Source organism: Symphalangus syndactylus, chromosome 19 (assembly GCF_028878055.3).
Source record: "Symphalangus syndactylus isolate Jambi chromosome 19, NHGRI_mSymSyn1-v2.1_pri, whole genome shotgun sequence".
Taxonomy (NCBI): domain Eukaryota; kingdom Metazoa; phylum Chordata; class Mammalia; order Primates; family Hylobatidae; genus Symphalangus; species Symphalangus syndactylus.
In genome coordinates, this window is record NC_072434.2 from 36,782,939 (window position 1) to 36,795,677 (window position 12,739).

The window sequence follows — 12,739 nt, forward strand, 5'->3', positions numbered from 1 at the left end:
TTGACAATAGGTAATTTATAGATTTCGGTAAGAAAAAAAATCTCAAGATCTGGGTTAGTAATTCTCAAAATTTAGTAAGGTAAGAATAAACTGAGGTGCTCACTAAAGTACATATTCCTGGGCCCTACCTCCCGTGGTTCTAATTCAGGAGATCTGGAGTGGGGTCCAGGAATCTTAATTTTTAACAAGCATCCTGAGTGATTTTTATATCAGTGGTCTTGGGATTACACTTTGAGAAAGTGATTAGGCCAAGAGAACAGTCACATTTAAAGCTATGCTTCTCAATTTTATTGAATACTACAAAATTATAAAATTATAGACAGTCTGAGAAATATTTTTCATTTAGATATCTATTATGTCAATTTAAATAATATGCACATACAAACCTTGCACTGGTCTGCTGACTGTTTTTTTGAAGTCCAGGGTGGGCTTTCGAGAAAAGCCAGCTCGGAAATCAATAGTACTGAGGCCAGTAATGCGAACAGAGTGCCTTCCACTGCTTGAGGTCTGAAAATGTTAAATGACAAACTTGGTCAGCAGTTGATCCAGTATGCTGGTCATGTGCAACCCTCGCCAGTATGGGAAACTGCACAATATTTAATTAGGATCGATGTCCAAAAACTGAGGCTCTGATCTGATGTTCTCAACATAACTATGATTCTATATTTTAAATGCAAGTTTTGTAATACATACCCCATGGGACAGCTCTAAAAAACGGTTCAGTAATATGTTTCATGCCTAATGATAAAAGATATAAGTGTTTAGTCACTAGTGAATGGGCTAGAAATAAATCTGTAAAAGCTCCATGAGGGATCTTTGTTTTGGTCACTATTATTAACATAGTAGATGTTTAGCAAATATTGAAATCCTCTTCCACAAATACATCCAGGTTCAATTCTAGAAAATATTTATTTCTTCTTTGCCTCTAGGACATTGCAGCCAGTGCAAGCAATAGAGCTGAACATTTTCAGATTTTGGCAACCTGGCATCCTCAGCTCAGCAGTGTTCTAGCAAAGGTACTCAGCATTTATTAAAAATGCAAAGTCCTTAGCTCCAGCCTAGATTTACTGAATCAGAATATTAGGTCAGGGCAGTCTAGGAATTTGCATTTCAAAAACCACCTAAGACTTATGAACAAGAGTTCACCATTATTTTATTACATAGATTACCAAGATTCTGTCTCAAAATAAAATGACCACATAATTCCAGCATTTAAGTAGGAGATGGGAGTGAAAGAAAAAATTCACATAACACTAATGTACTGATTATCAATTTCAAACTCAACACTGAGAGGGCACATATTGAGGTATTATAGCAATGACAGAATGCACTGGAAGTATATATATAAATTTTAATCTGGTAGACAGCCATATTTGTGTATATACATTTTAATCTGGTGGACAGCCAGATGAATTCACACATCATGATTACCAGTGAGCCACTTCCAGAGCTGTGCAAACTATGCAATATTCTCGGAATCACTGCAACTCTTTGTTATTTAGCAATGTGGAGAAGAAGGAAGAGAAGATCTGTCCCTGTTGCTACCATGTTTCTTCCTCATTGAGCAGAATCTCAAGAACTCAAAGGGTAGTAAAATGAGGGGGAGAAAGAAGAAAAAAACCCATCATCATGAAAGCTGTTGCTATGTTCTTAGCATAAATGATGCAGCTAGTTACTATGGCTCATTTGCATAAAGGTTACAAAAGATTATATGTGTAAGTGTAGGGATCTTAGTACCATCCTTATTCCATTATTTCTCAATGAATATGTGTTATGAATTCCACATAATAAATTTAAAAAGGAAACTATGGATCATGACTCAATTTTAAATCAGGGACTTCCTATAGGGTTATATAAAACTTTGGCAATTGTAACGTCAATTTCTTCAGATAATGTAGAGCTTTAGTGAAGACACTATCACCTACTAATTTCATGTAAGTCAATTAGAATGCTTGATATTACAATGAGTTAATTTTTATTTTTTCACTAACATCATATATTACTGTTAGTTGCCTTGCTCCTCAGAAAGTCCCTTATGATGAAACAGCTGTTGAGGTTACTAAGGGCAAATATGACACGTAATTTGCCAAATGACTGCTATCAAGTGCTAATCATCTGCCAAGTGTTCTGTGCATAAATCAACTAACAAAGGTGGGTTTTTAAAATGTACTTAATAGCTGAGTGAGAAAAAAACAGAAATTATACAAGTGTTTGAAAATATGTTAACCTCTATAACTAAATAACACGTTAAAGCAGATTTGATGAAGAGGGAGCCCCTTATAAATTATATAAAATTAATGTAATATAAATTAACTTTGATCCTTCAAAAACCACACCAAATAATAAAGTATGCAAAATAAGAATATAGGTTTACTATTCTCTGAGCAAATATGAAGAGTATTTTGCTCTGCTAAAATATGAAGAGTAATAAATAACAAAATATCTTAATTTCATGTGTCTATACTATACTGTAGACAGTAGGAATATCTTTGACTAATTTAAGTGTTTGTAAATAAAAGATATCTTCAAGTGAGTCCATTTTTATATGCAATTAATCCAACTCTGGGCTAACCAGGGTAACGGAAACAAAGGACATCCTAAGTAAACTAACATTGTGGTTTAAATATACAATAAAAAGAAAAAAAAATGAGCTAATTTAAAGTTTTTAAAATAGTTTAGTATTAAAATAGCCTCTGATGTTAATTCATGCATTTATCATTATTTAATTATTGTCTTAAAAGAATTATAATACTTGAACAGTATTTTAGGAACACTAAACACCACATAAATTTCTTCATGAGAAAGTGCCAATAGTTTGATATCTATTAAAGTAAGCTATTGTTTTCACCTCTTTCTTATCTAAGCTCCCTTTAAAAAATATTAGTGTAATAGAAACAAACAGGTTTTATGTATAATGAGGGTATAACCCACCAATAAATGGAAAAGGGAGGAGAAAAAAGCACTAACGTGCACAAAATGCACACTATATGTAAAGCTTAATTTTTTTATACAAATTCTCACTTTTAATCCTCACAAAAGTCCCTGTGAGAGAGTATTATTATCATCTTCACTTCATGGATCAGAGAGGTTAAGTGACTTGCTCAAAGTAACAGATACAGCAGGTGGCAAAGCTGGAGTCTGAACTCGGGGAAGCTCCAGAAACCAAACTCTACAGCTACCCCATGCATTTCTCATGATGATCTCAATGAATTTAATCATGCTGGTTTGAGGGTAAATGTTGAAATATGCTGAACTGCTTTACACAATAGGAGGAGAGTTATATGGAACTTCCGGGACTATCCAGAGGCAAGAAGCAGAGAAATGTAATGGGGAGGCAAGGGGGTGGTGGCCAAGGAAAGAGCAGGAAAAGCACAAGGTGCTTTATGGCATAGCCCCCAAATCTACGAGTAAATCTACCCAATTCATAAAATGCTTGCTATTGATATATTTCTTGTGATATATTGAAGGGGCTGAGTTTTGCCCTGCATCAAAGTACAAAAGGGTATAATCAACACAAATAATCAGAAGGCAGTGAGAACATAAGCAAGAAAGCTTTTAGGAAACTGCAGGAGTATTGGGAGAAGACTTTGGAGTCTCATGAGTTATGAACCTGATGGGATTAGAGGAGAACTAAATGACACGAAGGCCTTGGAGGGGCAAAGAAAATTAAGCTAATTCTGTAACTGAGTCAAGCAAAGAGGAGGTCCAGCCATATTTCTTTCCCTTCCCTTCTCTTCCAAAGTATGTTAGCCATTTTAATAAACTTTTTATAAATGTAATAAAATTATATAGATATGTGTGTGTGTGTGTGTGTGTGTGTGTCCTAAAATTAGTGAGGCCAAAATTGCTGTCTTAATGTCTTTCTATTTGGTCTTTTATATCATCTAGATTCAACCTGTGGGTTATATTAAAATTAGAATGTGGCTCCAAAAAGCACCTTTCCACCACAGAATGTCTTGAAGTATTACTCCTGCAGGGTTACCCTAACCTCATGGCTTCTGTAGATAAGAAGAGGGAAATCTTGCAGCAGCATTCAGGCTCAGAGCATAACCGAAAACTTTCTAGATATTAGATGTTGAACAGGATTTATCTGAGCTAGGAAGAGTTGTGTTTCAAAGTCAATTTATTCATAAAATTTCTAAACGTACATAATGAGCCACATTACTCCTCTGAGTGAGTAGTATCACGTTCATTAAGTTGTGAAGGGGTCTGAGTCAGGAATATACAGGCTGCTGCAGTGTGAGCAGATGTGAGGTAAGGTCACGGTTTGGCAACGATGAGGTTATACTAGATGTGATAGTTAAAATTAGGTACCAGCTTGATTGGATTGAAGGATACCTAGATAGCTGGTAAAGTATTCTTTCTGGGTGCATCTGTGAGGGTGTTGCCAAAGGAGACTGACATTTGAGTCTCAGTGGACTGGGGGAGGAAGACCCCCTCAATGTGGGTGGGCACTATCTAGTTGGCTGCCAGCACAGCTAGAACAAAGCAGGTGGAAGAAGGTGGGATAAGCTGGCTTGCTGAGCCTTCTGGCTTTCATCTTTCTCCCATGATGGATGCTTTATTCCATTCCTCCTGCCCTTGGACAACAGACTCCAGGTTCTCCGGCCTTTGGACTCTTGGACTTATGCCAGAGGTTTGCCAGGGGTTCTCGGGCCTTTGGCCACAGACTCAAGGCTTCACGGTCGGCTTCTCTGCTTTTGAGGGTTTTAGACTTGGACTGAGTCACTACTGGCTTCTTTCTTCCCCAGCTTGCAGATGGCCTATTGTGGGACTTTGACTTGAGATTGTGTGAGCCAATTCTTCCTAATAAACTCCCTTTCATATATGTATATATCCTGTTATTTCTGTGCTCTGGAGAACCCTAATACAGAGATATATATTGGTATCCTAAAGTTATAAATAGGTAGCCTTGACCTACAATGCAGTAAGGGAAAAGAAGGAGCAGAGTGAACCAGAGTCTAGGTTTCTGAATTGGAGTGAGACTACCAAGAATGAAGGAGCAGGACAGGCTGAAGGACAATAGAACAAGCACCATGGAGAGCTCCAGCGGAAAATTACTTGCTCCTCTGAGATCTCAGCTCAGATCTTCCTGGTCAGCTCTACTGCAGATGGATTTACTTCTTAGTTTAAAGACGGAGAAGGCCTGTTAAATGTCTGCCTACATTGAAAGTCCCTTCAAGGCAGTAACTATTTCATATTCATCACCCACAGAATGTCGCTCAGGAGGCACGTGATAAGTGTAGGTTTTGTAGGTTTAATAAATGACATGAAAGCCATCCACATGCCTAGTGTTGATGTTTTTTCTTAGATTTTCCTCAGGCCAGCTAATGCTATACTCATCAAGAATTCACTAAATGTTTCTAGATGCATTATGCTAAGTATGTTCACACATTATCTCTTAAAACCCTATTATATCTAAAGATAATTTTATGGCACTACAAAGAAACAGAAGTTCAAAAAAATGATGTTTACCTAGGTGTAGACAGCAACTTAAATGGCAATTATTCCAAGTTCAATGTCTTTCTCAGGTAACTAAGTCTGTGCATGGTATTTTAGAATAACATAATTTCTGGGTAGATTTGCACCCTATGGCATAGAAAACAGTAACATTCTCCAACTATTTCTTTGCCATTCTACGTTTCTGAGTACGCTTGCAGTTAGGAAAAGTCAGGTCAGTGGGGTGCTAATAAATTCCTCTCTAACAAAAAAAAACCTAACTTTTGGCATTTTTCAATTTCTGTGGTGCAAATATTCCCATCATAGCTGATTGCTAGCTCCCAACATGATGTTGCTGAACACAGAGCTAGGAAGAGAAATGTATCATTGACTCTCCATGAGTCATTATGAGCTAGCTCTAGTATACCACTAGGCCACGATAACAGCTTGCCTACTGGGTAATAAGGGAGTGAAATGTGCCGCTTCTGGGATGAGACAGAAGTAACACAAATTTCTTTTTATTTATTCAATGCCACATCCTCCAGGTTTTTTCCCCATTAAGTGACTGAAGATGCTGCATTTTCTAAATTACAGTAGAGCCGCCATCAGCTTGGGTTCCTGAGTGACTGTGAAGCAGAATACTCTACCAGACCCCATGGAACACAGAACATTAGTGAGGAATTAATCTCCTTGTACTGAGCTAGTGAGAATTCCTCCTAGCACTAAATATAAAACCTTACCTTTTATAAATTGAATTAAAATTTGATTGATAGAGTCAATCTCTCTGACTCTCCAACAGAGTTTCAGTGTTTTATAAAATAGTAAGTGTGCCTGAAGTAAGACAAACACAAAAACTAAAGAAAAATTCAAGTGTGTATGCATTAAAAGAAAGTAAAGACACAATGTATGATTTACATGTATTCAAGAGAACAACTAATTAACCTGTGTCAGAATTCATGTGTCAACATTTTTAGTAACAACTAATTCATGTGTCAGAAACTGCTGAAGCACTTTACCAATATCTCATTTAACCATGACAATATTGAGTAGCCACTATTTTCCCCCACTTTCCTCAGACTTAGACAGGTTAAGTAATTTCTCCACGAACAAAAAGACATTAAGTAATGAATCTTGAATTCAAATAGATGTCCCCCTTTTTTCAAAGTATTTGCTCTTAAGTTTTGAATTCTTCACAAATTAAAGAATAGATAATTTCAATAAAATATTTATTAAGACCCCACCATGAGCTAGGCATTGTGTCAGACAAAGACACAATCATGGAAGCTAGATTTAAATACCATTATTTTGTTGGGCATTATGCATTTGGAGAAATGTGTGATAAGGAAATGTATCCAAAACATAAATTCTACTTAAATACACACACACACACACATATGCACACATGCGTATGCACACACATATGCGTATAAATGTGCACGTGTACCTAAGTGTACACATATCTTTTTTATAAAGGAAGCATTCTATTTGGTTGACAGTCCGATATTGGCAGGCCAAAAAACTGGAAAATTTTCCAGGAAAAATCTATTATCAAACATTCCACTGACCCAAAACATTAATGCTACACCTAATCTATTTACTTAACACACCTTGTGTAGACTACAGGCTTATTCATAAGAGTCACCAGGAAAGACTAATAGGAGGCCAGCATAATAATCTTCATGTGTGGTCCTTTTAGACTCAAGGTTGATTTAATTATGATTCCTAAACAAGCTTATGCCACTTGAGTATGATTTTTAAAATATCCTTACCCAGTAGAAAAGGCATTAGTAGGCTCTGGCTACCAACGTAACAAAACCAAAATATTTCTACTAGTCTCAGAATTTCGGTATAATCATGTGGTTGGGTACATGCCCTTCTGTGCTTGGGAGATTATCTAAAGACAGTTTATCCAAATGTACTTAATAGAAGCATACCCCAGGGGATATGTTAAATTAAATGATCACACTGATAATCCTAAACTAATATAAACATTTGTACCACCTAAACCCATTGGTTGCTGACAATTATTTAATGTCTTTGCAGGGAGTTTCCTTTAAAAAGCAGAGGACAAAATTTGGCTCAAGAGTTTCTGTGGTCACATTCAAATACTCTATATTAGTTGCTGAATGGAAAAATCATATTGCTTCTCAGAAATAAGATCCATGATCTGTAGCTTTCCTACAAATGGAAATTTAGGAGCATAAAACAATCTTCTCTTCTGTTTTCAATAAAACTTTGTTATTTCCAGTTACTTCTTTTTAATATGCTTTACCTGCATCAGAGGAAACCTAAAACATTTGAGTACTTATGTTAATTATACAAATGAGTTGACTCATTATCTCTGCTTAGTGAAAGTGCCGTAAGATGGAACAGTAAAGTACTTACCAGAAAAATCACAAAAGAAAAGAAACTGCCACTCTCTTATCATTTTAAATCACAAACACATTAGTGTTCCATGCTAGCACCTCCACTATAGGCTAAGTAAACCAGTTCTTCTGCCTGCTTCCCTGGATATCCTCAGAATAAGTGTATTAATTTTTATTCATAAATATTTATATAGTTCTTTCTCAGGCACTGTAGCATATACTAGTGGCAAAATCTGGTCTATAGAAAAAGAGACAGAGAAAATATGTACAGAAATAAAAATGATATAAGGAAGAAATTAATCCAAAAGGGAAGTGCAGAAAAATTTAACAGAAAGCCAGAGAGAAAAGAGCATTTTAGGGAAAAAAAAAGTCTGACAAAGTTTGATGAAAGTTTTGTCATTTGAGCTGAACTTTGTGGGATAGTTATAAGTCAGAATGCAAGAAAAGGCATTATAAGGGGAAGGAACAGCTTGAAAGAAAGCATGGGGTAAGAGAATGTGGTGGGGGGAGAGAGACAGAACAAAATTACATTTGACAAGAATGTAAAGACAAGTGATAGAAGATAACTAGAAAGATTGGCTTGAGGCTCAATTGGGTGGTCCTTGAATACCATGGTAAAGTCAAGTAATAGATAGATCGTTCTCCATATTTGGGATAAAAACTGTTATGTGAAACATTCAAAAAGCCACTATTAATTTCAGTGATAGAGCAGACCTTTTCCAGATAGTCGAGTGCATGGGAGACAGCACCAGGGAAACACTATCTAATCTCAGACATTTCTCATCTTGAGAAAGTGCACATGTAAAACATTCATCATTCATTAGACATCCAAAAGGGAAATCTAAAGTCAACAGCAATATTTTATGTCATCAGATTCAGTTCAATTTCCTTTGCATTAACCTGATACATTCTTTTGGTATTTCATATAGAAGCAAAATAAGTTTGTTATTTTTGTTTCATTATAATGCTTATTCTTTGTTTAGTTATTGTTAGCACTAATCCTACACTAGAAATGCTGTAAATCAGAGCTGGAGGCTCTTTTGGTGAGGGCCAGATAAAAATTTAAGATAAAATAATAATAGATACTGTGTGTTTTTATTGTTCCCCTAATTACAGGAGACTGAGCTTAGAGACTTGTCTAAACAGAGTTCTCATCACCTCATCACCTGATCAAAGGCTCTGCTCACTCATAGAACTAATCCGCATTACTTCTCTGTTCTAATTATCAATTAAAATGTGCTTAATGTCCGTTAAGTAAGTAGCACAGAACATGGCCAAGAGCAGTCAGTAAATGTTTATTGAATGCACGACTGAATGAATATTTGTGTGAGGCACAAGTTAAGATAACAGTCATGCAATATCCCTCCTCTGGGCAAGAGTTTTACTAGAGGAAATACCACTGGTAGCAATCCAAATCACCTGGAAATAGGTACAAGAACTGCACAATAAATTGTTACTAACATGGAAGAATGGCATCACGTGCACGTATTTCACAGTCAATAATGGACTACTTAAGGTCAATATTCAGAAAGCAAGAAAAAATTACTCCAGTGGACTTGCTAGCTCAAGACACTGCTGGCTAAGTCATGCTTAAATTAAAGTATTGGAGGAATGAAGAGACTCGACACTTCTTGTAATTCCTTCCTACTGTGGTCACAAAAAGTCAGACTCAATGCTAGTGATATTTTTGGCAAGTTAGTCAAAATAACCATTACATAAAATTTGGCCACATTTATTTAAAATATTGTAGCAGCAAAACAATTCGTCAATCTAATACACTCAATAAATACCAGGCATTATGTGCAAGGATCTGGGTGGAAAAAACAGGCAGGAAGGGCCATTTCTGGCTCATTCATTAAGAAATTACCAGATTTTCTTTCACATGCATTTTCACCTATGCCCTTTTATTATCCACCTTGATATAATCTACACAAGAGTTTCTATTTTTCCTACAGGGCTTAGAGTTCTGAGAACAAAAAACTAGTATCTTAAGATTTGAATGGAGTTACAAGGTAAACATTCATTCTTTAAACTGGGGACATTAATGGAGTTATTCTTTAAAAAAAAAAACTGACTGGCATGAAAAATGGCTCCTTGAATTTCTACAGTATATCAGCTCCACATACTTTCACAGCAGCTGTATAATTTGAATTATGATCCCATTAATTCCATTTTTTATGTAAGGAAACAGACAATTAAAGAGTAAACAATGTACAGGATATCTTCCTTTGAGTTCTCCCAGAAAGATTCTAGAGCAAGTTGTTTATTTGACAGCTGGAAGGAAGGCTAATAGGAAGAGAGGAGATAATACAGGAATGGGAAGACGCCCACAAAGGGTGTGTTTTAAGCCTGTTCCCACAGTGGACATCTGGAGTGTGTTCCTTCAGGTGCTAATAGCTGCTCCCGAGGGGTGTTAATTCCTCAGCCGAACAACCTTTTCCTGTTCTAGGAAAAAACCTCTAAGACAGAGAAATGCAGATACTAGATTTGGAAGTACACTGAAAAGCCTGAGAAATATGGGCAAGTCACTCAGGGCATCTGCCACAGTGGGACACACACATAATCTGCAGCAGAACTAGATCTCTGATTTACGATATCTTGAATTTTGAGTGTATATTTTTTCCTCCATACTGCCAAAATACTATGCTTTCTTAGAGGAAATATATACCACTTAAGTTTAGGATACAAATACCACATTGTGCTAAAGAAGAAAATGAATAGAAATCCACCAAATAAAAAAAGCCAACACAGCACTCGAATGCTTGCTTTGAAACAGAAACGATACTATTTCAGGTGTATCATATTAATTTAATTCTCAGCCCAATTCTGCAAAGTAAAGGACTGTGACTACCATCCCCACATGACAGAGAAGGAAAGCCATGCACAGAGAAGTTCTGTTCTCCAGGCAGTGCAGCTGTTAAGGCGTGGTGTTAAGATTCAAACCCAGGCAGTTTCACAACAGAGCCTACGGCTCTAACCATTATTCTGTGTTGGCTCCATCTCTGATTATTTTGTAAGCATGAGTAGATAATAAAATAAACCTACAGATTTGATGATAGGAAAACTATCTGAGAATTGTAAGTGTATCATGTGGCAATGATGACATTCATGGTCCTCAAACTGAAAACTACCAAATTCATGTGATCAAGACACCTCCTACAAACACCTATGTACATTGCTTTTTATTACAAGCACTCTCCATGATAGCAAGAGTGCATGTTTAAAAAAACCATTGTGTATACTTCATGAAACATGCCAACTTCAAAATAAAATAATAAATGAACTTTGTGAAATAACAGTACCTTCACTGTCCACATTCCAGCCTCTGGCTCTTTCACATTCACTACTTTGGCAGAGTTATGGATATTTAATAGCTCATTCAGGCCAAATCCCTTTTTTATCAGCTTCCCTGAAAGACAGAACATAAAGGTAACAAGCACAATCCTTCTCTCAGCTATGTAATATTAGCTAATTTAACATTACATAAAACTAAGAGCATGATCAAATTTCAAATAACACTGGCACATTTTTTACTAAAGTGTGCTGCAAACTAACCCAAAGAGCCTTTATTTTCTATTCTGTGGCTAAAATAAAACACATTCAATTTCTAGTATCTATGACCTGATTGACACTTATACCCATAGCTCAAACCATTACTTTATTTCTAAAATATACTTAATTTTAGGGTGTCCAGGCATTGGATACTGAAATAACGGATTACTATTTGTTATGCTGATTTGATCATCAAATGAGAATAACAATTAGAAGACTGTAATCAAACTTCCAAAGCCAGCCTAGATAGCAATTACTATGGCTACCAAAAATGTTACACAGAGTCACTAGAGATATTTAGATTAAATAGATGGCAAACACAGCAAACCAGAATAAATGTCGTTCTGGAGAGCACTCAAAGTATTACTGACATGAGAGCCCTGGGCATATCTTTACACAAAGTGTAAAACCTTAACCAGTTTCCCATGAAGCACAGGAGAAGGCTTTTATCTGTCATAGGAATAATTAAAGGAGGCAGTGTAACGAAGTAGCATGATACCATCATCTACTGACCTGACATTTATCTAAACTGTCTAATAGTTGAAACTTAGAAAAGAGGAAAAGTAAATTTGGAATTAAGCCACAGTTCAGTTTTTCACTTCACTCTTGACTTTCTCGTGGACTACTTCTCCAGTTATATAAAGAAATAAGTTAGGCCAGGTGTGGTGGCTCACGCCTGTAATCCCAACACTTTGGGAGGCCGAGGTGGGCAGATCACAAGGTCAGGAGTTCAAAACCAGCCTGACCAACATGGTGAAACCCCGTCTCTACTAAAAATACAAAAATTAGCCAGGCATGGTGGTGCACACCTGTAATCCTAGCTACTCAGGAGGCTGAGGCAGGAGAATCGTTTGAACCCAGGAGGCAGAGGCTGCAATGAGCTGAGGTCCTGCTACTGCACTCCAGCCTAAGCAACAGAGCAAGACTCCATGTCAAAAAAATAAAAAGAAGAAGAAGAAAGAAAGGAAGAAGTTATAAGCATCCTATGTTTGAATCAAAAGTTTTACAATCATTGTATGCCCAATGACTTTTTAAAGTAGTAGAAACATAATGCAATGGGTACTGGTACTCTGAGTCTCCAGGTAGCAGAAAACACAAGTCTTTCCTCAGTAACATGGATGTTATTGCAGTAGAATGCTACTTCAACAGGAAAATCCATTTATAAGGTCAAACTTGTAGAAGTCTTGAGAAAGACGTTGTATTTGTCTTGTAAATTTTAATGTGTTTGTGGCCTCTGAGAACAATTTCATAGGTGGTTTTCTTTTGGAAATTAGTTATTTTCCTCTAAGACAAATAAAGTAAGAAAACCAGTTATCCTCTTCCCTATTTATAAATACAGAGAAAAAATATGCAACTAAAGCCACAGTGGAAATATAACTATT

The 12,739-nt window shown here is 36.4% G+C and overlaps 1 protein-coding gene across 1 annotated transcript in view; it reads right to left on the minus strand.

Moving 5' to 3' along the window:
• The window catches only part of HMCN1 (hemicentin 1), a 438,669-nt gene that overhangs the window by 263,223 nt on the left and 162,707 nt on the right, over window positions 1-12,739 (minus strand). The window contains exons 6-7 of the mRNA XM_055234444.1: window positions 11,108-11,214; window positions 387-507 (exon numbers count right to left, since the gene is read on the minus strand). Of these exons, the coding sequence (XP_055090419.1) occupies window positions 387-507; window positions 11,108-11,214 (228 nt within the window). The remainder of the gene's footprint in view (window positions 1-386; window positions 508-11,107; window positions 11,215-12,739) is intronic.